This window comes from Atractosteus spatula, chromosome 7 (assembly GCF_055471065.1).
Source record: "Atractosteus spatula isolate fAtrSpa1 chromosome 7, fAtrSpa1.hap1, whole genome shotgun sequence".
Taxonomy (NCBI): domain Eukaryota; kingdom Metazoa; phylum Chordata; class Actinopteri; order Semionotiformes; family Lepisosteidae; genus Atractosteus; species Atractosteus spatula.
Window position 1 is genome coordinate 1770061 of NC_142712.1, and position 24678 is coordinate 1794738.

A 24678-nucleotide genomic window follows, 5' to 3' on the forward strand; every position below is an offset into this window, starting at 1 on the left:
TCTCACTACTAAGACCACAAAAAGATTTAAGTACAGAAATGTACAGAATAGGTACTGACTAATGCATTGCTAAGAGAGGGAAAAATGTTGGTTGTTTTGTGATGGTCTAGGAATGTGCTGGCTAAGAACCTTCAGATAGGACACCAATTCCAGGAACAGTAATTTATAACAAATTTTCCAAGAATCCCAAAAGACTTGACCAGAGAGTGTTCAGGGTTTGTATAAGACACCTTCAAATGCATTTTACAGCTAAATAAATACAGTAATTAACAATAAACATTTGGCTTGCTGTGGCAAACTAAAAGGAAATGCTATTTCCGTACACTGTACAAAGTCTTATTAAATTTTGAAAATGTTACCAGTGATGTCTGGTGTTTCATTAGATTTTGAGTGTGATAAATTATGGCCAAAAATAATACAGTACTTTATAAATAACAAGAAAGGCTACTGCTTTAGTCTGACTAACAGAGCTGTTTGAAAGAAAACCAAGATATATTAATGTGATTTGTACTGGCTTCTTACATTATTTCATACTGTAGTAATAATTTATTATTATTATTATTTTTTGACAATTCAACCACTCAGTGCGCTGATTTTAACGAGTATAAAACATTTACTTGTGTTTCATTGTGTTTCTGTTGTCATGTACGGCAAAAAACACTGTAGCCTTAGTATTGTATGAGTTTAAAAACGCTTTTTACAAAACGAAAGAGAACGGTTCTGGAACACGTCTCATCCTGAAGTCTTTAATGCTATTGCACTACACTCAGATCCTAAATATATACTGTATGTATCCCAGGATATTTAAGTATATAGACCCACAGCTTCTCTGAAAGTTGTGTAGAAGATTATATTTTCATAAAACAATACACTTCAGGTGTAACCCCCTGCAATACATGCCTGGTGCCTACAACCTCTACAAAATGTATGCCTCTACGGAATACTGCGACACAGCAGTTAAACACATGTGTGCATACCATACATAATATTTTAATGCCTGGGTAATGCACATATTTATAATTATGTTTTGGGTCCCTAATCATATACGTCATCCGCACTTTGCACTGCACGGTTACTCTTGGAAGAGAGCAATCGTGTGCGCGGGGGGCTGAGAATCTGGGACAAGGGCACCGAGCTATTGGCGGGGAGATGTTGCAAGGGTGACATTAGCCCACACGGGCCGGCATCATCGCTAGGTGCGCTCGGCGGAAGGCACGCTCACGCGACCGGCAGGTCCGCGCGCAGCCCCTCCCCACCCCTCCCCGCGCGACAGGGGAAGGCGCAAGTCGCGCTGAGTCGCGGCCGCCCGCCCTTCTCGCGAGAGGGCGGTTTGACACTTCCGTGAAGATGGCTACCTGGGGCCGAGCCGCCGTGAGTCTGAGAAGGGGCTTCGGCCGATTGTGGGGGGCGCCCCCCCCCGTTTTCCGACGCGCTCTGGGATGCGGGGCGCTGGGGTCCGCCGCTCTTGGCGGCTGCTGGGCCTGTCACCAGTACGGGCTCGGGCCGCGCTTCCGTGTCTGCACGGTGTTTGCAGCGCAGGAGGAGAAGGTGAGTCTCACTGAGTCTTCGGCGTCATGTCAACTTCAGGGAACTACACTGGCATATGTGGAATACCGATACCGGTTTTGTCCTTTTGTTTTTGTTGTTGTTGTTTAACGGTTTCTTGGGCAACGCCAGGTGATGCTTAGCCCTTGACATGCGTTTGTGCAAGTTGACACAGGCTGTGACAATCGTAAAAACAGTATTTTAGAAGCGTCTTGTGGGTGGGAAACACCGGTTGTGATCGATGCCCCCAGAAAGGGTTGTTGTGCGTGTCATTGGCGGGGTACAGCACCCTGCAATACTGGAAAGGTTTTTCATTTGAAATTACTTCTCGGAGGTGAATTCCCGGCTCGATATTTCAGCTCGGATCATCGTGAGTTTTAGTTTTATGCTTGTCTTCTGTATTTGTGTCTTCTTGTCTTCTCAACTTCAAGCATTCTTGGACAGCTCATGAGCTCACATTATTATGGGCGTTACTGGGTGGTGCAGGCAAAAACAGTCACGGAACTGCAAGCACTTCAGATTAGCCTAGCACAAGAGCCCTTCTTTCATGCAGGTTTCACGTTTGTACTGTACGTCTCACATTGTCAAGCTTGACGGCTGTTTTACAACTTTTGTTGCCTCTACCAGTTTAAACTGTGCTTTCAATACCATGAGCAGTAAGTAAGGCATTACGTCACACTATCTTAAAGGCATACAGGGAGGGCGGTCGATACCGTGATCTCGTCATTTGATACGCTCTCCTGCTCCTCGTTAAGGTGGTCTGATAAACATGGTCATCATGAACAAACAGCAAACATTATCGAGGAGTCTGTAAGGCTGAATATGTTTTTTGGAATCAATTTGCTACATACAGTATGTAGTTTTTCCCAGCGAACTTGCTTTACTTACTAGATGTTTACTGTGTACACTCTGCCTGATTAATATATATACACACAGTATATACTGTATTTGTATGTGTGTACGGCCCCATTTTCGATAGAACTGAGTAGTTAGTTCAAGTAAATAGCGAGTACAGTTACTTGTGTACGGTTAGTTGTGTTCTGTAATTATCCTAGTGTCATGCAGGTGTGTACTTACCATATTATACAGCACCAAGGAACACCGTATAGAACAGTCCAGGTGTAACTGGACACCAGTATAGAGCAGTGGTGTGGGCTCTGGACTTGTAGTGGGAAGGTTGTTGGTTGAAATCCCAGGTGAGATGCTGCCGTTGTACTTTTCAGTAAGGCTTCACCTGAACGAATCCAGTAAAATTTCCAGCCGTATACATGTCTGCTAATGTAAGCTGATTTGGTTGAATTTATCAGCCAGATAAATACATGTAAATAATCAGTTGAGTAAACTTGTCTCCTAGAGTGCCTCTGAGATGAAATATGAAAGGAAGTGGCCTACAGTAGACCTGATGGAGTTTTTTATTGCACTGTGGAGTTAAACCTGCAAAAAGGGAAAAAAAAGATCTATTTTTCAGCTTTGCAGCCAAGAAAATCATAGATCTTTTGAAATTATTTTGAAATACCGTAGAATTGTTTCTTGAACTGTAATTGTCTTTATGTATTTGTAATGGAGTGAATGGAAGACATAAATGATGAAGTTTAGCATGTCCTTTTGCAGTAGTGGTTCAACTATTTGGGTATGTCCTGTTTCTGCTCATTCTGATGTTGTAAGATTCACTGATATATCATTTTATATATTTAAATTCTAAATTCCGTCTGTTAACAGCTAGTGCAGATGAATCTCTTATGACATTTCCTGCTTGTATCAGCCCTGTGACCCAGAAACACCTTTGACATCAGTGTTGTTTTGGGTGGTGCTAACCATACTGATGGAACAGGGTGTGAATGTCTGTTCACACCCTCAACAGTCCCAAAGGAGGGTGCATTCCTCAGGATGGGATGCTGAAATGATGATTTCATCTAAAGTCCTCAAAACTCACAGAGCCGGGCTGATGCTTTATTTGAAGCCTGCAGTGTAGAGCTATAGCAGAGCGGCTTCTGCTGCAGGCCCTGCGCCTCGCAGTGAGACTAGCAGTCAGAAAATGAACCCCAGTGTTTGAAGCTCACACCTCAACTCGGTAACATTTGAGGGTTTACTAGCATGAACTGCTTGTTTTGGGTCTTGCCACAGCACGCCTATGAGTCCCATGTCTGGACCCTGACCTGGTCATTCCAAAACACTGAATGCCTTCTTCACTCATCCTCTTGTAGACTTGCTAGTGTGTTGGGTATCATTGTCCTGCTGCACGACCTAATCGCACATCAGATTCATTTTCTGCTTCAGCTGACAGGCAGATGGCCTGATATTTTCCTGTAAAGACCTGATATAAAGCAGAATTCATGCTTCTTTCAATGATGGGGAGTCGTCCAGGTCCTGCGGCTGCAAAGCGTGCTCATCCAATCACACTGTCGCCACCATCTTATTGTGCAACACAGAGTTTGGTTTTCACCAGGCACGATGGCACCCATGTAGCCTGAAATGTTCCACTTTTGACTCGTCTGTCCATAAAACATTCCTCCAGAAGTCTCGAGGGTTATCCATGTGCTCTTGGGCAAACCAGAGACAAACATCAATGTTCTTTTTAGTGTGCAATTGTTTCCTACTTGCCACCTTCCCATGAATCCCATTTTTACCCAGTGCTTTTCTGGCGGTGGAGCCATGAACACTGACTTCAGCCAAGGAGGGACAGGCCTGCAGATCCCTGGATGTTGTTCTGGGGTCCTTTGTGACTTCGTGGATGATTTTTTGCTGTGCTCTTGAAGTGATTGTGGCAGGACGGCCACTCTTGGGAAGATTCACTGTTGTCCTAAATCTTCTTCGTGTCAAGACTATATCTCTGACTGTAATCGGTGGAGCCCCAGAGCTGTAGAAATGGTTTTGTACCCTTTCCCAGACAGAAAGGCCTCAGTTACTTTTTTCAGAAATATTTTGGGGCAACCCTAGATTCTCTGGGGCTGTTGTGAGAGTCATAGTTTGTGTCTCCCTTTATCATACCACTAAGATACATTAGGGGTTAGATACATTTTCACTGAACTGTGTGCAGGTTTGGAGTCATTCATTCATCGAAATCATTCATTCATCAGTCATGCCCGTACAGGATTTGCACACTCTTTGGCAGGAAGCTCAGGTATATTAGAAGATGTCATGTCTGTGTACTATTGCATAGTGAAGTTTCTTCAACCCTCTCATCAAAGAGGTCTTTGGGTCTTAAAGTTCTGGGCTCGTTCACAAATATTCTTCCTTCAGTATGTGGTCTGGCCATGGTGTCCTGTGGCACATGGTGGCCGAAGCTGTCAGTCTTCACACAACAAATAAATGGAGCTGACGTCCCCACTCTGCAGGGCTGTACACAGCTAACGCGCAGGTTGGGGAACATCTGTCTATGTGATTTCGCAGGGGGACCGTTCTGAGAGGTGCACCGTTACTGCTCCACTGGGCTTCTGGTGATTTTCAATGACCTGGACTTCAGTACTGAGCCTTTTTCCGTGGTGTGACTTTCCTTGATCCTAACAAGGACAGTGCAGAGTCCAATGAAAGGCACACACAGCTACGTAGGACAGTAACCCAGGCAAATACCCTTTCACAGAGCAGTCCCCAAGCAGAGAGAGAGCAGACGTTACTGTGTCTCCTCCTCATCTGTCTACCTTGGAAGATTATCCCTAGAAATACAATTCTGAAACCGCAAACTCAACAAAGCTTTGAATAGGCTAACGTCACAAGGTGCCTTTTTTGACTTGTTTTTTAGGTTGTGCTAGACCTTAAAGTCTTCTTGCTCTTCAGAGGATGGTGTTGTTATTGTGTCCTGGAGTTCCATGAGGGGCTAATAAGACTTCTGTTCACACCGGGAGGAAAGTCTGTGATTTGCAGGTTCTCTCAATGAGCAAGTGAGTGTTGGTATTTTCAGATTAGAGCAGGCTGTGAAAGGTCTTTGGCATAAAGCACCACAGTGCTTTTCAAGTGCTATGGGATATTTAACTCCATTTCTGTGGTCTTGCATGTGACCAGCTCCACCTTTATACCCAGCCTGTGCAGAGTTTCCATGAGTTCTTTGATCCTTCGTTGTGAGGGGGAGGTCACAGAAGTGGTACATGTTGTGTTTTCAACTCCCTGCTGATCGACAAGGACTCCAAAAATGGCTTAGGTTAATTATTCAGTCAACATGAATTTCCGTGCCTACTGTATAATGTACCTGTTCGTCATGTTTACACATGGGTCAGTTTGTCTGGTATGCATTTGAAATGGGCTAAACCCCGTAATGATGCTCTTCTGCTACAGTATGTATTTAACTGCAGTCAAGACCATGCACTGCACTCCATGGAGTGTGAATTAGTGTGAAATTAAACACATAGGCAGCGTGTTCCACATATGCGGGAGTGCAGAGCAGATTATTTTAGCAGGCGCAGCATCGATGCTAACGCGTGTGCGAGAACTTAACAGCTGAGAGGAACTTTGAAAACGATAATTATAAATTGCGTTATCACTGCTTGCCAATTGCAGGAGGGAGTGAGTGTCGTGTATAGAACTTTACATCAGTGTATATATAGAGAGTGCGACTAAACTAAGTTCTGTCCATAGCCCCTGGGTGTTAGCAACAAGTTTCAGACCTGCATTCCAACACAGTCTTTTCACTCCACTATAAATATGCAGCTTCACTTCCAGAGAACGTGGCCTCGGACACATGGACCATGACTTTGCACTTCAAGGAGTTTGTAATAGGCCTGCGTCTTGAATGTTCTGGTTGTTGTCTGATGACTCTGACAGTATCATTTAAAATATCCATAACACCCTCTGCCTGGCTTGTCACACATTTTTCTAAATTGCATTTTTATCTTGAAGCTCATAGAAGTTCTCTGTACCAATGCTAATTTTGTGGAGTTTTTTTTAAATTAAAGGATTTTGCAGCTGTTTTTGTTTGTATCTTTAAGTAATAGGATCTGCCCCTCTCTCCTTTTAACTTTGCTTTGTGACATGAGATGCAATAGATTATCGTGTACAGAACTTATTGTGCAATTTAAAAGGTCCACATACACTCCTTGTACTTTTTTTAATGCTGTAGTGTTTCAGCATGTTCAGCTATTCTAGGCTGACAAAACAGCTGTCTCGCATTACACATTATCTTAATGGAATAAATAATGACATCAAAAGAGAATCATCTTGATTAGAGTCTTTAAGGATGGCAGAAAAGGAGTTCCACTTAATTTTGATCTGAACCACATGTAATTCCAATCAAGATAACACAGCTGTGAGCAGATGGAATCTTGAGTTTGCTCCGCAGTGCAGTTCTTTGGGGTTATTGAAATTGGGTAGGCGATGCCAAAAAGAAGTCTCCAACAGGGCTCCGATCCCCTGCAGAAACAGGATTCCTGGAAGACAGGAAGAAGGTAGCTGTCTCAGGCCTGAGCCAGTGTTTGATACACATTAGAATGTGCTGCTGCAGGAGCCCAGTGATCCTGACAGTAGCTCCTTGGATGGATTGGGAATAATTCAGGTGAATGTTTGCTCCAGGAAATTATTTTCCTCGCATCTTGATGGACACTTTTAGCCATTATTAGCCCCCCGCACCACAACTCTGTTTTTCCCCTCATGTTTCCCCATGCGCTGTTTCGGGTATTTGGAGGACCCGCGCTGAGGTCGGGGGGATGTTGTGGAATTCTCCCATTCTCACCAGTGTGCGGATGAATATACTGCGCAGGGCTTTTTCAGGCTTAGTCAGTCTCTCTGGTGGTATCTTTAGACTGTTCTTCCAGAGAGAGGAGGTATACGCCTGAAAGCATCCTGTGGTGTCTTGTTTCAGAACTTTAATGAACTGGAGCTTATGGAAGCATCATCTAAATTAAGATGTAATTGTTGGCATTCTCAAACCGTACAGTCGTGATAAAAATGACACAAAAGTTAACCCGCGTTTAGAATTGGTTACAATAGTGATTTGTTAATTTTAGCACAGTTGGGTTATATTTCACATATTTTACTAACAGCACATTGCTGCCCCTATATACAAAAATAAACAGCTTTGTAAACTAATATCCATGCATAAACTCTGCTAAGCTATTAAATTGTAAGTTCTGGCATTAGATGCTGTACAGTATGCGACAGATAAGGTTGAGTTTCAGGCTAGGTTAGAACTCTCCAAATAAATGTGTTGTGGTATTTATTTCTTAAAACGGCACTCCAGTGGTGGTGTGGGAGATAATCCCACTTCCTGGTCCAGTGGGTCTGTATATAATCATGTCAGTGGAACGTTGTGCAAGAATAATTCGCTGAGGCTCAGGAAAAGCATGTCATGCGTAGGTTCTGTGAGGATAGAAATCAACTGTTAACACAGGTGCACTCTTTTCTTTTACTGCGGCACGGCTCAGTCACATTCATATGAGTCTTGTGTCCAGTTTGTAACCAGGGCAGTAGGCTAAGTTGGGTATCTGTCTGTGCAGAAACTGCACCCCTGGTCCGTCTGTTTTTTTTTTCTTCCTTGGATTTTTGATTTGAAGGGAATCGATTAGTTTTCCAGGAAAATATTTCAGAAAAAGAGCGGTTGGGGGAGACTGGAAGATATTACTTTTCAGATTTTTATCCAGATTTGTTGGATGAATGCTGAAAACCAGAGGGAAATTGAGTTGCTGTTTGGGTATTTTTTAAAGGCGAATAAAAATGTTTTATTTGAATTTGCGGAGGTTTATAGCTCATGGCAAAGCACTGCTGTATCTCCTGATCGGCTGTGCTTCTCTCTCCTGAAGCATTTGTGTATCAGCTGGACAAGGACTTGCAGAAAGCCCAGGCTGTTGAATTTGCCAGCCCAGCGCTGATAAGGGTGGCAGTTTGAGGACAATTAGATCTTTGTATAAGAGGAGTTTCTCTGCTTTTCTGCTTTAAGATACAGAACAGAGAGTTTTTCCTGTGCAGCGTCTATTTTTGTCTTCTTCATGTATTTCTGTTGTGAAACGGCGGCCCATACGCCAGCACAAGTGTTTGTACGATATTGCAGGGGAGGGCTTTTATCAAGATGCTGTAATTTTTTATCAGCCTTTTATCAGAGGCTGTAATTCCATCTTTAGCCTTCTCCAGGAGGTTGTATTTTGAAACCTCCTCCAACATGACAGGCGATGGAGGAGGCCCAGGGGTGTATCGGCATGGCGCTGTAAAAACTGTAGACTAACAGGACTTGTTGCAAACAGTCAGCGCACAGTAGTTGAGTGCAGTCAGGTGTGCAGGAGCTCCTGCACCATTTTTGGAAGTGTCACTTGTCCCATTATGCTGCATCTGGTACATATCCAGAACCATATGAACAGAACCATGCACTGGCTTCTGCTTTCAGGTTAGAACATTTCATTTTATGTACTGAGCTTTTTCTCCAAACCTTACATTTTGGAGGAGGGGGGAATGGTGTGACCAGCATCTCACCTGAAAACAAACCACAGTATATCTTACTTAACGCTAACACAGCCATTAAAAATAAAGTCAAGGCCTCACAGCAACACGATCAGAGGCTCCAGCTACTGTATCTGTCAGAGGAATGGTTGGCTCCCTTCATGTCCTAATGTGTCCTCAAGGTGAGGCCTCCTGCTCTGCTCATTGCTGGGCGTAGAGGAGGGCAAAACACTGCCCACAGTCTACTGTCTGCTCCATGGTCTGCATGGGGGGTTGCTAGTCAATTCCAGGATGCAGCCCTGTTATTTTACCTAATGCTTTCATCCAGAGGACTTTAATTATTTGCTCATTGTATTACTGTATTGGAATGAGGAAGCAGCATGTTTGCACGATAGCCCTCTTGCTGAAAAGCTGCACAAAAGAACAGATACATGTGTTTGCAATTGGAAACCTTGACTAACTTAATAGGCTTTGTTTAGCCGAGATGCATGCGATAGCATTCCGATAAGTAAAGGGAGATGCATACCGCAGATAACAGGCTTTCTCGAGTTTTCCTTGCAAGCAGACTCGCCACCTGCATAAACTGCTCGAGACGAGACTGTCCTGTTGGTCTACCATGTGTGTGAAGCGCTTTGGGAGTGCAGGCTGGTGAATTGATCAGAAATGCCTCCAGCTGCAAGTTAAGTATATAAGTTGCCTGTTGGCGTTTCTTTGAGTCTCTGACAGGGTCTGCTGAGGAGGTTGTCCAGACTGACAGCTGTTGCAGCGCTGTGGCGATAATGCTTACTTCACAGGCTCTGAGATTAAGGCACAAAATTCTGCTGACTGACACCAGCATTGAACATTTCGGGAGAGCCAGACTCTTTGATGGAAAGAAATGTATAGCACCCCAGAGAATACAACCGGTTGCCAGTTACTCGTGGCATCTCTTAATTAGTTATCTTTCACTCGGTCTGCTGTCCTAATAAGTGAAAAGTCTCAAAAATACAACTGTCAGCCAAGCCTTATTTTATGCAAACAAGCCACTAAAATACATTAAATGTCTGTAGGAACCCAAGCAGTAGACATTTATTGTAAGGAAGTTCAAGTTTAATAGATAAAAGATGAATGGTAAAGATTAGCTTTAATCAGTTAAAACATATTTAAGGATTTTCTTATTTCATGCAGTAAAAAGAAAGCTCAACTCAAAAACAAGCAGGCTTTAAATGGAGTGCTCAGGCCCACAGATCTGCACAAGTGTAATTTTTATTCTGAGACCCTTTTATGGGTCATGTGAATACAAATATACCTATGCTGTGTGTTTTTGTTGTTATTCAAGACATTCAGCAGCAGGTCTCTCTGATGTTTGTAAGATACGCATTGATACAGCTGGCAGATGCCTTGCACTTGGAGTTTAAGAAGCAGTAAAGGCTGGTAAGGAGTGTGATCCCTCTTGACAAGGGACACGCTTGTCATTCGCGTGACTGGTCAGTGGAGCAGATCGATTATTGTGTGAAATGTTCAATCACGAGGAAGGCCCGACAGACCAGTGCTGTATCTAGGCCTGTAGCCCTCACGCTTGCATGCCTGTGAGCTTTAAACAATATTTCTGTCCGTAAAGTTTAAACCCATCATCTCCGAATGCCTCATTGGTTGTGGTGAGATCAGTCAAGTAACGCATCTCCCCGTGAGTAAATGCTGCTGATCGCTTTTATAGCCGCGGTGGTGGACGGGTTTGTGAAAGCAGCTGCCAAGAGGTGGTAACTGGAACAAGCTCACCCAGAAGCGCCTTGGCCGTAGTGTGTATTGAGGAGCCATGTCTTTTCATGTGATTAGTAAAGGTACGTGTTTTCCAGTCCATACAGTATACCTGTGAGTGCTTTTGCAGAACCAAGCAAATGGGGTTTTTGCCTGTGTGTAGTTTGGTGTTCCCCAGAAGTCATTACTTATGTGTTTACCTCTTCACCTCTGGGAGGAGCTGTCAAACAGGTCTCCATGAATGCGTCTCAAGTCCAGAAGTCAGCTCTCTCAGCTGAGGAGTTGACATTGAGATAACCTTAAATTAGGGTATGTTGCAGAACTGTGTCCATTTTCTATAGGAAATGCACACTTTTTCTAAAAGCCTAATTGGTTTTGCTTTTTTAACATTGTAGAATATTCTGCTTGCATATTATTCCATTCCAATAATGTCACTCATTTTTTTTTTAACATTTAAACCAAGATGAATGAGGTGAAGGATAAATAGAAGAATGTTCCAAGCTAAATAACATTGTTTCCAGTATCCCAGGTTATTGGAACTTAAAAGTAAAATATTTTGTTAAAACGTGAAGAACTTTGACTAGTGAGGGCGTGGTTTTTTTTTTACATTCACTCATGAAATAGTTGTATTGGAATCTTTTACAGATATTTCTGAGACTATCTTATTGTTCGAGATTGACAGTCGGGGTCTGAATCTCTGAATAGACCTGTAGCTTTGGCAGAACCAAGCAGCTACCTGACTCGGCCTGTTACCATGTCAGAAGTTCCATGCAGGCGTGTAGAAAGCAGCTTTCTTTGATCAACTTGACCTTCTTGAAACCTGCATGATGGCTGCTCTGCTCTGCTGACTCTTATGGTGAGGGGAGCTGATAACATTTAGAGCAAACTGTTACTTTCAACATATCTGTGTGTGGCACATCATTCATCTTCAGCGACCACATCTCATGCTTCCTGAATTAATTGCTGAGATCGAGGACGTTGCTGCCTTGAAATAACATGAGTGGGGAAAAATGTCTGTTGTGATCTTTTTGATACATTCTTGTGGTTTGAGGTCTTTCCAGCAGTTTTCAGTATTCTGTATGAAAAATTGCAAATATGTGGTACAGTATGTATATAAGTAATATTATTATTGTTGCCTTATTAAAAGTTTGTGGAAAATACAATGCATCTAGTTTTGTTCTTAAAAACGTCTCCACAGTGCAGTGCTGTTGCCCCATCTGCTTTGTGAGGTGTTTTTCTGTTTCCACAGCGACTGATTCTGAATCAAGTGGGACCTGTTGGTGGATCTGTGAGACCTGTCAGATAGCTGACTATCAAGTGAGTTATACAGCACTAACCAGTCAGGAGTCATGTGAGAACAGTGTATGGGTACTTGACCAAAACTCTTGTCTTGGCTGTCTGCAGCTTCCCTTTAAAAGCGTATCTGCTCCATGAATATCTGTCTGTATCTGTGTTATCAGTATGAATCTCGCTGTTTAGCTGTTGGTTTTTATGACATGGTCTGTGTTCTTGTCTTCCTAAGACAGGAGCAACAGTGATGGTCAAAGGTGATGCACCAGGGGATGAGGTGAAATATCCAGGATAGCAGGATTGTTGGATGTCTAGTGAAAATTTAGAGATGGTACAGTTTCCTGCTGAAACACCAAGGGCTTAGACCCCTCCGTTGCTCCTGTGGCAGCGCTCGGACCCTTGAGATTTCCAGCCCTGCTGCTCTGCTCCTGAAGGAAGGCAGAAATGTGGAGGCTTGTTTCTGAACGGAATGAGCCTGCTAAGTTTCTTATGCCTTTTCCTGTGCTTCATTTTGTTGGAATTATTTGCATTTGTTTCCTTAGGTGCCTCCTGTCCGTATTATTTCACAAAATCTCAGTGGGGCTGTAGCCCCTATTAATATTAAAATTTATTTTAAAAATATTCATGCCTTGGGAGAATTGCGCCTCCCAAAGTCATTTTGCTGTAAATGCCTTGGCTCGCTGGCGGAATCAATGCATTGATCTGTGGCGGGATCAGAAAACCTTTCGTTGCACCGTACCCTGCAGGGAATTCGTGTGTGAGCCCTTTACAAAACCCAGAACAATGAAGAGAGTGCAGAAGCTATGGCTGTTGTGGGTATATAAAGCTGGTTGATATGATTCTAGGTTTTATGAGAGAAAACAGGTTGCCAATTAAGGCTTAAAAATGAATAATTACTACAAATGCCAGGTCCCCTGCTATGCAATGTTACTACTTTGCTGGAGATGGGACAGAATAACTCTGTAAAGAATTTAGGTCCTAAGGTTTAGGATTATATGCTATAACTTGTTTAATCAAATTCCTTAGCTCGTCTGCCCAGCAGAATAACACTTGCAGCACTAAGACAACTTGTCTTACAGCCAGCCATGTCTTACGGCTAGATGCAAGGAAAGCAGTTCTCAAAGCCTTGTTGTATTCATCATTGTTTATCCTCCCTGTCAGATGTCTCCTGTAATCTCAAGTGAATTGGTCAATTAGGGAAAACTAAGGCTAAGTCTAATGAGATACATAAGACTGCAGGACACCGATTCTCCTGTGAGTGCGTAATACTTATCTGCTGCTGGCACTGAGATCAAATGCTTGTATCCTTTGTGTTTGTAATTTCAATTCAGTCATGCACAGGCTTGCTGACAGCAGTTTACTGTAGATTGTAGGATGTACAGCAAAGACCAAGAAGAAAGGCCTGTATTGAAATACAACAAGGCACCAGCATGAGGTGGTTTTACATCTTGGTTAATTGCTATATGGAGTGGTACTGTAGCAGTTGGAGGCTTTCCTCCTCCCTGTGAGTACACAGGTGTTGACAGACAACGGTCTGAGAGCCCAGGTGAAGATGGTGAGTCTGTGTCTTGGCCACTGGTAGGGATCTGTTTAGCCTTTGGCTGTGTGTGTTGTGTGTGCGTGCTGCACCACAGGTAGGGGGTAAGGACGTTATGTTGCGAACTTCAGAGTTGTTGAGTCAGCCACTTTAGTTTCTGCACGCGTTGCTGTGATTATCTCCTCGGTGCGTTTGCCCACATGCCTTGTGCATGTGAAGAGACCTCAGGGTTCATAGGCGGAGAACATGGAAAGAGCGATCTAGTAGTCCTGCAGGCAGTGTTACCAAAACCATTTTGCCCGTAATTAATATAATAATTGAAGGACGCTCACGGTTGACCTTCCACTGCTAGGGGTGAGTAGCTGTGCAGGTGCTCTAGAGGCTGTTCGAGGGACACAGATGAGGCCCTTTCTGTAACTCAGGTTTAAATGTTGTATCTGCCTTTGTGTGAAATTAAGAACATTAACCAATCTCATTTAATTTGGATTAGTCTAGTACTGGTAAAGATCTCACTTGCTGTGTAAGAACGGTCTCGTAGTTGGTCGGTGGCAGCTTAATAATGATGCAGGTCTGATAGCCTCTCTACCCCAAAGGAGAAATTACACTTCCGGATGTGTTCCATATGTTCCAGATGTGTGGAAATCTACTCTATTCCATGACTGTGACACGAGGAAGACAGGCGAGGAGCACAGCGGATTGAGATATTAATGCTCATGCACACTGACAGCTCAGTAAAGGGCTGACAAGCCCCAGGCAACAAACTTATTGTAGCCATAAAAAGTAACGGGCAAACGAGGAGTAAAGTTCTCCTCCTGCAAGGGGACAAGAACAGGAGTCGTGACCTCCTTAAGGCCCGAGGTGGAAATCGCCTTGTGAAGTGATGACAATGCTTTGATGTTAATAAACTAAAATGGAAGTAAAAAATCAAAGTGCAGCCAGTTGAAATGGCATGGTTATGGAGAGAAGGGGGGCGCCCTTATGCTCTCTAATTATTTGGGCTTTTTTGCTGTTTGTTCTGCGTGAATTAGGGGCTGTCGTATCTCTCTTCCCAAGCTCGGTTGCGACAGCAGCGCGGTGCCAGTGTCTCCACACCCCATGAGAGAAGAACGAGGGAAAACAAAGGCGGTGTGTCCCGGCGAGAGCATTCGGACTCTTCCGGGGCTGATAGAGTTCACGGTCGGTCGAGCCAGCTGGCGGGAGATGACGCCGGAATTCAGACACCTGTTCCCGCTTCCCAAAAGTCAGCAGACGATGCGGTGGTGAGGGCCTTTTGTTGTGGTGGCTCTCTCAGTCGAGGAGAGGAAACCACAAGCACAGTAACGTGTACCTGAAGGCACTGAGCTGTCCCCTCAGGGTGCCAGCGCAAACCGCATGAAAGCAGGGGCATGATCAGCCCCTGCCAAGAGGCAAGAGCACAGTCGCGAGAGCCGCGTCTGCTCGGCTGATTCAAGCGTTTACGCACTCGCTAGGAACTAGCAAGTTAAGCTTTGAAGAACAACATTTATTGCTTGTTGCTTTAACACTTCCAAAAACAAAAAAAAACTGTTTCCAACACCGACTCTCACAGGGGAGCTATTTATTAAGGGCAAGAGCGGAGATCCCGTTTAAGATCATTCATTTGACAGCACCTCTCGGGTGGCATTCTGAATCTCCGCGGAGCAGGGTGCTGCGCGTCTGGGCAGGATGGGGGTTTCAGTGCCCCTCATGGGCCGAAGAGCCAGGGGCTGTGACCTCAGCTGACAGGGCTTCTTCCTTTGCCAGCTTGGTCGTGGCCTTTGTAAACAAGGGTATGCACACAAAGGCTCAACAAACTAAGTTTACGAGCTTTGCTTAAAAAAAGCCCATAAAAGTTAAAAGGGGTGCTCTTTGTAGATAGATTCTCAGATAGGACCTCCTTGTTAATTTAGAAACAGGAAAGCTGGCAGGTGCCTCTCTGACCGGGTGCAGAGCAGCAGATGCTGTTATTTTCTGAATACATGACAAAGAAATGGCAAATATGCACAATAACATGGCTTAATGAAAACAACATTAAACTTTATGAGACTGCAAAATTTAGTCACAATGTGGGAGTTGCTTTTAAACTGGAAACAGTCCTAGAGGAATAAGACCAAGGAGGGAAAAAAAAAGAGAAGAAAAAAAGCTTGTTTGTTCTGACATTGCCACAACATTACTTAATGTTGCAGCTGTTGGTTTATGGTATTAAAAATTTGTTGTTTTCCTTTTTCATTGTGTGTGCCATTGTCCTCCTGAAGAATTAGATGTTTTCTGAGCCAGTGCAGGTTTTTTACTGGGCAGACAGGTGTCTGAATCGCGATCAAGATTCAGTCGTACAAATGGGGGTAGCGCCGCACATGTCAAGGAGCTGGTTTCTGGAGGATGGCGTGCGTGCGGGCGTCCCTGTGGTGAAATCTGGGGGGTTCGTGTGGGGAAATGAGATGAAGCCTGTTGGGTGAGGGTGTAGCGAACCTTGCAGCTCGTCGATGGGGGTGTCCTGCGCTATTGTCAGTGACTCAAGGCTTCTCATCGTGAAGGCCTTCTGAACTGTGTGTAGAGGCTTGGAGGTACTTACCTGCTCTCCAGCTGAGCGCTTGTTCCCCGTGGGCTGGCCTAATTAAGTATCGAACCAGTTGGAGTCCTGCAGCGGAGGGGGGATTTGATGGATGATGGATTGCGCCTTAGCGGGGCTGGGTGGACAGTGTGTTTTGCACTTTCAGATCTCCTGCACGACAGGCTTTAAGCATTCCTGTATACGAAGTGGTAACTAGATATATGTACTTTAAGCATGGTCAGTACCTGTCATCCTCTGATCTCCACGGCACTTGGTTTCTCAATCCAGCTCATTGTGCCACAAGTGCGGTCCTCAGTTGAGAAGCCAGTTTCTACGGTTGCCAGTTAGAAATTACAAAGAGCCTCAACACTTCTGCCATCAGGACAGAGTCCTCCTCAAGCATCTGGCAGCTTGCTCCTCTTTTAGGCCAGAAATCTGAAACCAAGGATCAAAAGCAGCATCTCTGCCCTGAAAATCATTTCACTTCCTCTAGTGGGGATGTCTTCTCAGTGTTGGCACATTCTCGTTAGTAACACTCTGAGCAATTTCTAATTCACACGGCAGACGCCGCGCTTTCAGAGCTGCACTTTGAAGGAGTGAGAGTTTGCCTATGCGTGTGTGAACAGGTGAGGTGATGCAATATTTCACGACAGCATACAGTACATGTAAAAAAAAGGCTTTGTTCTGTATCAGAGTCCTGGAACAGGCTGTGATTTCTCTAAAGAACATCTGAAGTATTTAGTGAAATTATTAGTTGGGGTGTAAATTTGTCATACAATATGGTAAACAGCATGTGAACACCGCATTGTTAAAACCAATTAAGAATGTGAATTAAAGAAAAGAATGTATGTCCTTGTACTGTTTTCACATTATGTATTTTATAACAACCATAGTCGGCTTTAGATCCATTCAATGCAAAGTTGCTGGTTTAGTTTTCAACATTGATACAGTTCCTTCTCAGCTGTGACGTTTCTGTTGCATGGCAGATGAGCGTGCACATGGGGAGTGTAGCAGAGCATCAGGTATTCCACAGCGTTTTCAAGAACCTTGAGAAATTTCCACTTTTCTGAGCCAAGTGACCCGTGAGTCTAGTCAGTCAAGTCTGAAGCTGTAAAAGTCATAAACGTGACTTGGTGGAGACCCAGTTATTACAAAATCCAAGGATGGGGAAAAAATGAAGATGTTATTTTATTCTTCAACGTTTGATGCACATGGAATATTTAGCTCATTCCACTGAGAAAGGGACTTTTCTGCATCACCAGGACCAGTCAAATATTTAACTGATGTGGTGGATTAGCTGTGTGCTGTTCATGCGGTTATAACTTGCTAACATGCGCCCCACTTTTAGAAAGAACAGCATCGAAAACTACCTTAAACCACATAACCCTTACTTGTCTTAATGTTAGCCCATGGGACATTTTAATTCACATTCTTCACTCAAGACAGAATCCATCCTCAGAGCATGTCAGAAGGCACTGCACAGTCAGCAGAGCTATAAGCCTGTTTGTGTTGATTGTTAGTAAAGAAAAGACATTTCTGACACGTGGAAAATCTCTAATTTCGTTTGGGTGTCCGATGGAATTTCCCAGTGCTGAACTGTGGAGACATGTTTCTCTTATGACAGACATTGACAAATCTGATCATATAGTTTATACTATAGTATCATATAGTAATCTAGTTTTATTAAGACTAATATTAATATAAATCGCAAATCATATGGTATATTCCTGGTAATGATTAGTGTTTTTTTCAGAATTATGTTGAATAATGGTGGAAAAAAGTGGGTTGACAATACAGGTTGTAAATAAAACGCAGGTTAAAGATTCAGAGAAGCATCTGGAGGAAGCTATAGTGCCATTTAAGACTGACATTTTATCCTCATGCAAAATTGTCTAATATGCAGATAATTTAGGATATAAAATATGGCATTTACAGTATGTGATATTTTCTTTCTGTCTGTGTTTTCGATCCTGTTATAACAAGGTTGTTTCTACTAAATGGTCACTTTTTGAAAGGAGAACTCTCGTGTTCCGTTGCCAGCTACTGGTCAATTAGGACAATGTTTCTGTTTGAAGTAACCAAAAAGGTTTCTTTTCATTTGTTTTGCCTGCATGTCACCTGCCTTTTCTTCTGAGCTGCCCCTCTACTGCTCCTCTCTTCCCAGTCTTTCCTGGGCAGAGAAAACAGCCATGTTCCTTTTACAGCAGAAGCCCTGTGGTGTCTGGGGCCGTCCAGTAGCACAGCAATATTATTACATAGCATTTTCTCAGCCACTGCTATATAAACAGTTTACTTCTGTTTCGCAGCCTGCAGCTATGTGCTGTGTCTGGGATAGTAACTTTAGTAAGTAAGCCGTGTTACAGGCGATTGAAATAGCATGCATTGATGCCAAGAGAAACATAACAAAAGCTCTTTATGTTTTGAAAAACAGACTTGGTATACATTGTACCCCAAGACCACTTTAACCCTTCCTCTTCCTCTTGTCCTTTGTCGTTTCTGGGTGTCACAGCCCTTGCACTTGCTTGTAAATGTGGGTGTATTGTTAATGTGCATTTCTGGGATCTGAGCTCTGAAGGAATCTTTTAAATAAAAAGACCACTTCATTGCAACACTGGGGCCCTTATTGAACAGATGCTTGGTCACTAGTGTCAGTGCTATAAAGCCCGGTAGCTTCAGAAAGTCTGAGATTTAGGCTTGTTGGACAGGCATAATATACTATCTAGACAAAGTATGTCTGAACTTCAGAACACAGTCCTCTAACAGCTTGCTTGATTGGAGGTTATAATTGAACTGGCTTGTCAGAATAACAGAAGATTAGATTCCAAATTTCTGATGCTGAGGTTTTTAACTACAGAAGCCCAACCCCTTCAATGGCAGTACAAAAAGTTTTGCATCACCAGTGGTACTTGGAAGTGTGTGAAATTACTCCACCTGGCCTTCTTCCTCAAGGGACAAGGCTGGAGCTCAGTATTAATGGGTAAAATGTGTCTTCATAGCTGAGTGGCAGTCATGCAGACGAGGCTTGAAGGCTCTGAGAAGTGAATAAATCAAACTGGTGACCCAGCATACCTATGATGATTTTTTTATGAGCTGTCGAAGGTGCAGAGCACTGAATCTTAACTCAGCTGGCTTGTGCTGCAAGCACCATGATGTTTATTTAGGTTTTTTTTTTAAAGATATATGATGCTGATCAATGTCTTTTCCAGATCACGCAAAGTTTTAAAAGACTTAGATTTGGAGCTGTTGTGTTTACAGTCCGTTAGTTTGGACACTGCTTTAAAACTAAAAGTCAGTTTCCAAAGCTTCTCAGTCACTGTCTCGCACCTGTGTCCAGTGGTTATATTTACAAGCTTGAAATCAAATAAATTGCCCTTTTTCTCTATCAAGAAGGCAGCTGAGAAACCTTTTTGGAGGGAAGAAGCTGCCAGCAGTCTGGGCTCCCTGGCCTTCTCCAAGCGCAGGGAGGTGTGTTAGCACAGGGCTGGGCTGCTCACTGGCCACATGGAATCTGTCTCCTGTTGTGCTGCAGTTTTAAGACATTATGGGCCAGTGCTATTTTTGCCTGAAAAATTCAAAATTAGTTTTTAGTTTTTCTACTGAAAACTTAACCCCTCATTTCAGGTCAAACACAAGTTTGTTAAAACATTATTTTTTTCAGGTGGGACTGGCCGTGTTTTTTTTCCCATTTCCAGAGATTTGGAGACTTCTTTTGTCGTTCCTTAAAACTATTTTAGCCGTGGCTTTGCTGTCCCATTGAACCGTGGTGGTTAGTTCAGGTTTCCAAGATGAAGGACCAATGAGTTCTCTACAGTCGAGGGAATTCAGAGGCCTGTAGCTCTTCATGTCAGCCTGTCCTGCAATAACAGGCAAGCTGATGATTCTAACTGCGTGTCTTCTCGGAGAATGGTGCTTTCCTGCTGTGGTGATCGACCTCATAATCAGATTTCAGTGCTCTCCGAGGGAGGAAATTTTATCCTTGTCCTTAACTCAGCATCATTTATTTTCACAGCGTTTTCAAAAAAAGCAATCCGCGTTTAATTATAGATATAATCGCATCAGAAGCCTGCCCATGTTTAGTAGGCTTCGGGATTTTATTTTAGCTTGATTTCTGTTTAAAGCCGTGGTTTATGCTGTCTGCATTTCACTGTTTTTTCGGATTGGACTTATTTGCATTTTCATTCGTGAGTGTTACGTGATGTCATGACTCACCATTCCAGCAAAAACAGCTTCTGTAAAGCCTGCTCAGTTCTGATCAAGCAGGAGGGAACGGAAAAGAAAAACGAAAGACACTTCCTGAAGCACCACAGCCTGCGCATCGCTGATCCTCTTCCCCTGCTTGTTTCCCCTTGCAGTCAGCTAGCCAGCCTGGGGGGAGCCTTTTAGAGTGGTCACAGCTGATGGTGTGGTCACTCAGAATCGCACCTCACTAGGCACTCGGAAACACCAGAGGCTTACTCACAGGACAGTGAATGAGAGAGAGAGAAATTAAAATTTGATCAAAACCTCTGCTTTCAGCCTTCTTGTTATATAGTTACATCCCCCTTCCAAAAGAAAAAGCTTTTAATAATGTCAGTTTGCAAAAAAAACATCTTAAGCTGGACAATCGAATGGCAATTAACTCATTGTTGATTAATATTGATTTATTATGCCATCTGTCTTATCTTTCATTGATTGTGTCGGAGTGCAACTGGTTTGCTGAGTACCACTGTTACAGAAAGTCATGCTAATGGCAGGTTGTCCAAAAGCCTGAAACCTCTGTGGGGTTTAGAATATTTGGGAGCTTTTGTTGATGCAGGATAAGCAATTCTCGGCAAAGAGTGTGATTTTCTTAAATCCGTTTTGGGCTTATTTTTGTTATAGCTGACAGTAACTGCCATTCGAACCTGTCAGTTGTCAGTCGCATAGAATCAGCCCCCAAGGGTTTTGGGAACTCCAACCTAGGAGCTGAAAATTGGCAACCTCACACAGACTTTGTGAAATGTTCCCCCCTGTTCCCCCATGACAGGAGGCAGGTGTAGGCACAGAGAAGGGAGCTGATCTTTCCTTGGCAAACAGTTGTTGAACTTTGTTCTTTTCGTCTGTGTTTGAACACATTCCCTGTGAAAGAAAGGGAAGGTTTTCAGTCCTGCCCTTTCCAGCATTGTATTAGCAGTGACATAGGAAATGAACTCGACTTGACCAATTTGTGCCTGTTTAACAGATTTGGAAGAAATGGAGAACGAAGTTGTCAGCCTTCTTTGCATACTGACAATTAAAGATCTTGGTATTCTTTCAGCTTTAAATATTCAAAGTAAATACATGGGGCAGGATGCCCAGCTGGTCATTTTGGTTCCGTGGAAGTGCGGATTGAAATGGTGCTTTGTGAAATAGGTTCACCGTGGTATAACAAGGCGCTTGGTGCAAGGTACAGTGAGTAGTGTTGGATCAGGACTGACAGGGCTTCAGTCCTGGAGCGCATCGGTGACCTCGAAGACCTGTTAGGAGTCCTGCATCCTCCATACTCGGCACGCTGGCCAGTGGCCACGAGGCCTCAAGGGCGGAGCAGGCAGACGATGATCCAGCTGACCAGCCGGATGGAACCTCTGAACAGCTGTTCTGTTCTGGTGGACAGGGCTGCAGCGGAGGAGAACTCCAGTCGTCTTGGTCTCGGCGCTCATTTAGGTGATTTCTGGTGTGTGGGCCCAAGCGTGTCCCATCCCCAGCGGCAATAAAAGCAGGCATGAAGGGATGAACCGTCGATCTCTACCTGTGGGAGATAAAGGTCCTGGACTGCAGCAGATGAGGGTCAGAATTTCTGTGAAGGACCCAGAGGCGACAGTAGAGGAGTGTAATACAGACAGAGCCAGGTAGCAGATCCTGTGTTGGTGCAATCAGTCACGTTCGGGTCCGTGGAGGACAAGCATCCTCAGCCACAGGAGCCAGCAAATGAATGTGTAGACACACTGTTGGATCCTCGACTTATTTTTTTTTTGTGTGTTTCAGGGTGACATTCGGCAAAAAGAAATGCCTCTTCGCTGCCGAGCAATCTTCACGCTGTAGTTTCGATCTCTCCTTGATGGCAGTTCGTGTCTATTGCCAAAATAGGTGATAAGGGAAACGCCTTGCAGTCCATTAAGTTTGATACATCCCAGGACACCATTTTAGCTGTAAACTTTTAATAGAAAAATACATTTTCTAATCTTAGTTATAAAGAACGCCGCAGTAAAGCCCTGTTATGTAAACGTGTCATCTAGGGCATGTGCAGATAACCTGCTGATACAGTGATTGATACTGTAGTCTAATGGGTTGCTTTTAAAACAGTGTGTGGCTTTTCAGTCAAGCGCTGCTAAACGGGGGGGGGAAATGGCTATTTAATTCAATACTGGGATTTATCCCATTGTACTCCAATAGATAAAGTAAGACGATATTGCATGAAGTATGACTGTGACACCAGGAACTCGCAAATCAAGATGAATTGAGAAATCCTGTTGTTAGTGTTTTTACGTTTTAACCAGCACGGCCGTGTCTGTTGTGGCATGGAATGATGATACAGCCTTACAGCACGGCCTTGAATGTGCTGATACATATCCTCCAATTTTATGTAGTGCTTACACCTCAGATTCTTAATAAAAAGCATTAATAAGTATCACATGGTTTTTGAACTGGCCGCGCGGTGCGCATATGCATTGCGAAATGGTGACACATGCCGAAATGAGAAGTCTCTGTTCACGTCAATAAAATCAATTGCTTCCTTTCAAGAGTTCCTTTTTCCTTCTCTGATCAAGATTGTTTACAGAAACGCTGTATGTAACGTGTGGTCTCTTCTGTCTGTGATTCTGAAATGCTGCTGGCATTATTGACTTGATATCGTAAATATTTGACTGGTAACAGGTAACAGATGGAGGGATGCAAATGCACACATCCTTACTTTACTGTGCTGCATAATAAAATTAAGCTGGCCACGTCATCTCTTAGTATTCTGTCTCGTGGCTCATAGCTTTGAACGGCATCCTGTGGAATTTGTATGTCCTAACAATGCCTACCACGGTGTGGTTATAGAAACCTGTGCGTGCTCACTCAGTACGGGACTGTTCAGACATGCTGCTGAACCATATGACAAATTTCCTGCTAATGTAATATTATCCACAGACACACCAGCAGCTCCTCATTTGTGTTTTTCATTTGCCTCTTTAATACAGTAAAATTAGTCCGAGTTTTTCTTTTCTCTTTTCAGTACCATGTGCCAAACTCACAGACTATTTACCTCAGTTTGCACATTTTTTATAAGGTGAAACAAGCTGCTAATTTGTAGACATCAGCGTGTAACAACTCATGTGAAATACCCCTCCAGTTATTTACTGAAAGGTTTGGAATGAAATCTTTCCTTCATTCCTTTCCTTTTGATGGGGGAAAAAGTATATACTGTAATATTTGTAATGGTTTTCTGGATGTTACCTTTGTTTTTGATTTGATTTATTTGTTATTGTTTTAAAACTTTATTTCCTTCCTTTTTACAGCACCTACTTGCATCAGGCTAATTAGCATTGTGAGAATTGCCATTACTGTCTTGGCAGAAAGAGTTTGCACTTGAAAGATGTATTTTGGCTCTGTGTAGTCATCCCTGACAATATTTCACGGTAACATACCTAAAGGCCATGGAAAAAGAGAAAAGTTTTAGGCCAAGTTTTCTGGAAACTGTTTAAGTGACTACTTAATCTGTAGGTGGTCTTGAGTCTGTGCTGTGTGCGAACAATGTTCACACACTCGTACAGAATCAGAAATCCATGCTTTTACAGCTGTCTCAGACTAGAAGGTCAAATTAAAATTTCCTTTTTGGGCACTTGGGTTTCATACTTCGTTGAAATACTTTAATAGCCTTAAATAGACTAAACAGTTTCGTTGTAGATGGACTGTAAGTAAGTGAGGTTACACAAAGATAGGTCATCTTCTTGCTTAACAGAGAGATGTAACTGCTCGCCGTGACTCAACAGGAAAGAGCCGTAATCACAGTCAGATTTACCTGCGGCTGAGAGCTGATGTTATAATGTGCTGTTATCTAGCGCTTGTAGATGGTACAGATTAAAAGGTAGTCGGGGGGGGGACTTGTGAACTAATCTACTAATCTTAGCGGCGTATCGGTGTCACGTATTCCAGATGATTTTTGACGTCCGGGCTGAGTGACGCACATTTTGCTCGGGGGCTCAGAGAAGATGAAAGCAGAGGGCGCTGAATGTCAAGCTCGGCCCGGCCCACGGAGTGTGGCGCCACGCGCAGAGGAGTTTGGGCCGCTTGCTTGCTGTAGCGCTGATGAACACTGTGCGCGTTTCTTGCAGCACTGGTAGTTTAGAGGGGGAGAACAGCATGAACTCATTTCAAGGGGCAAACCGCCGGGCCGCCTGTGGGGTGGCTCAGGATCAGGAGCTGAGCTCCACTGCTTTTGTGTCGACTCAGTCCTTTACAGCCCCAGCCTCTCTTGAAGTGCCTGGACGAGTCTGGAGGGGCCTGTGTGGCAGCTCCTTCACCACCAGTCAGTACTCCCGCGCAGATTTGGAGGGATTAGGTGTTCGACTCTTATTCAAAGGAATGGATTGGATTATCGTTTTCTAATCCACCGAGCCTTTCAGGAGAAAACTCGCGTTTTCATGCGTGTAGGTCTTGTGTGTGCAGTGGTTCGGCGGTATGTAAC

At 43.6% G+C, this 24678-nt stretch overlaps 1 protein-coding gene across 2 annotated transcripts in view; it reads left to right on the plus strand.

The window, feature by feature from the left end:
* The first annotated feature begins 1323 nt into the window (after positions 1-1323).
* Positions 1324-24678, plus strand: part of micu2 (mitochondrial calcium uptake 2) — an 80622-nt gene continuing 57267 nt past the window's right edge. The window contains exon 1 of one of the 2 annotated variants that reach the window (XM_088919866.1): positions 1324-1548. In XM_088919866.1, coding sequence (XP_088775992.1) covers positions 1348-1548 — 201 coding nt within the window. In that variant the 5' untranslated portion in view covers positions 1324-1347. The remainder of the gene's footprint in view (positions 1549-24678) is intronic. The other variant, XM_088919867.1, reaches the window with a different exon arrangement.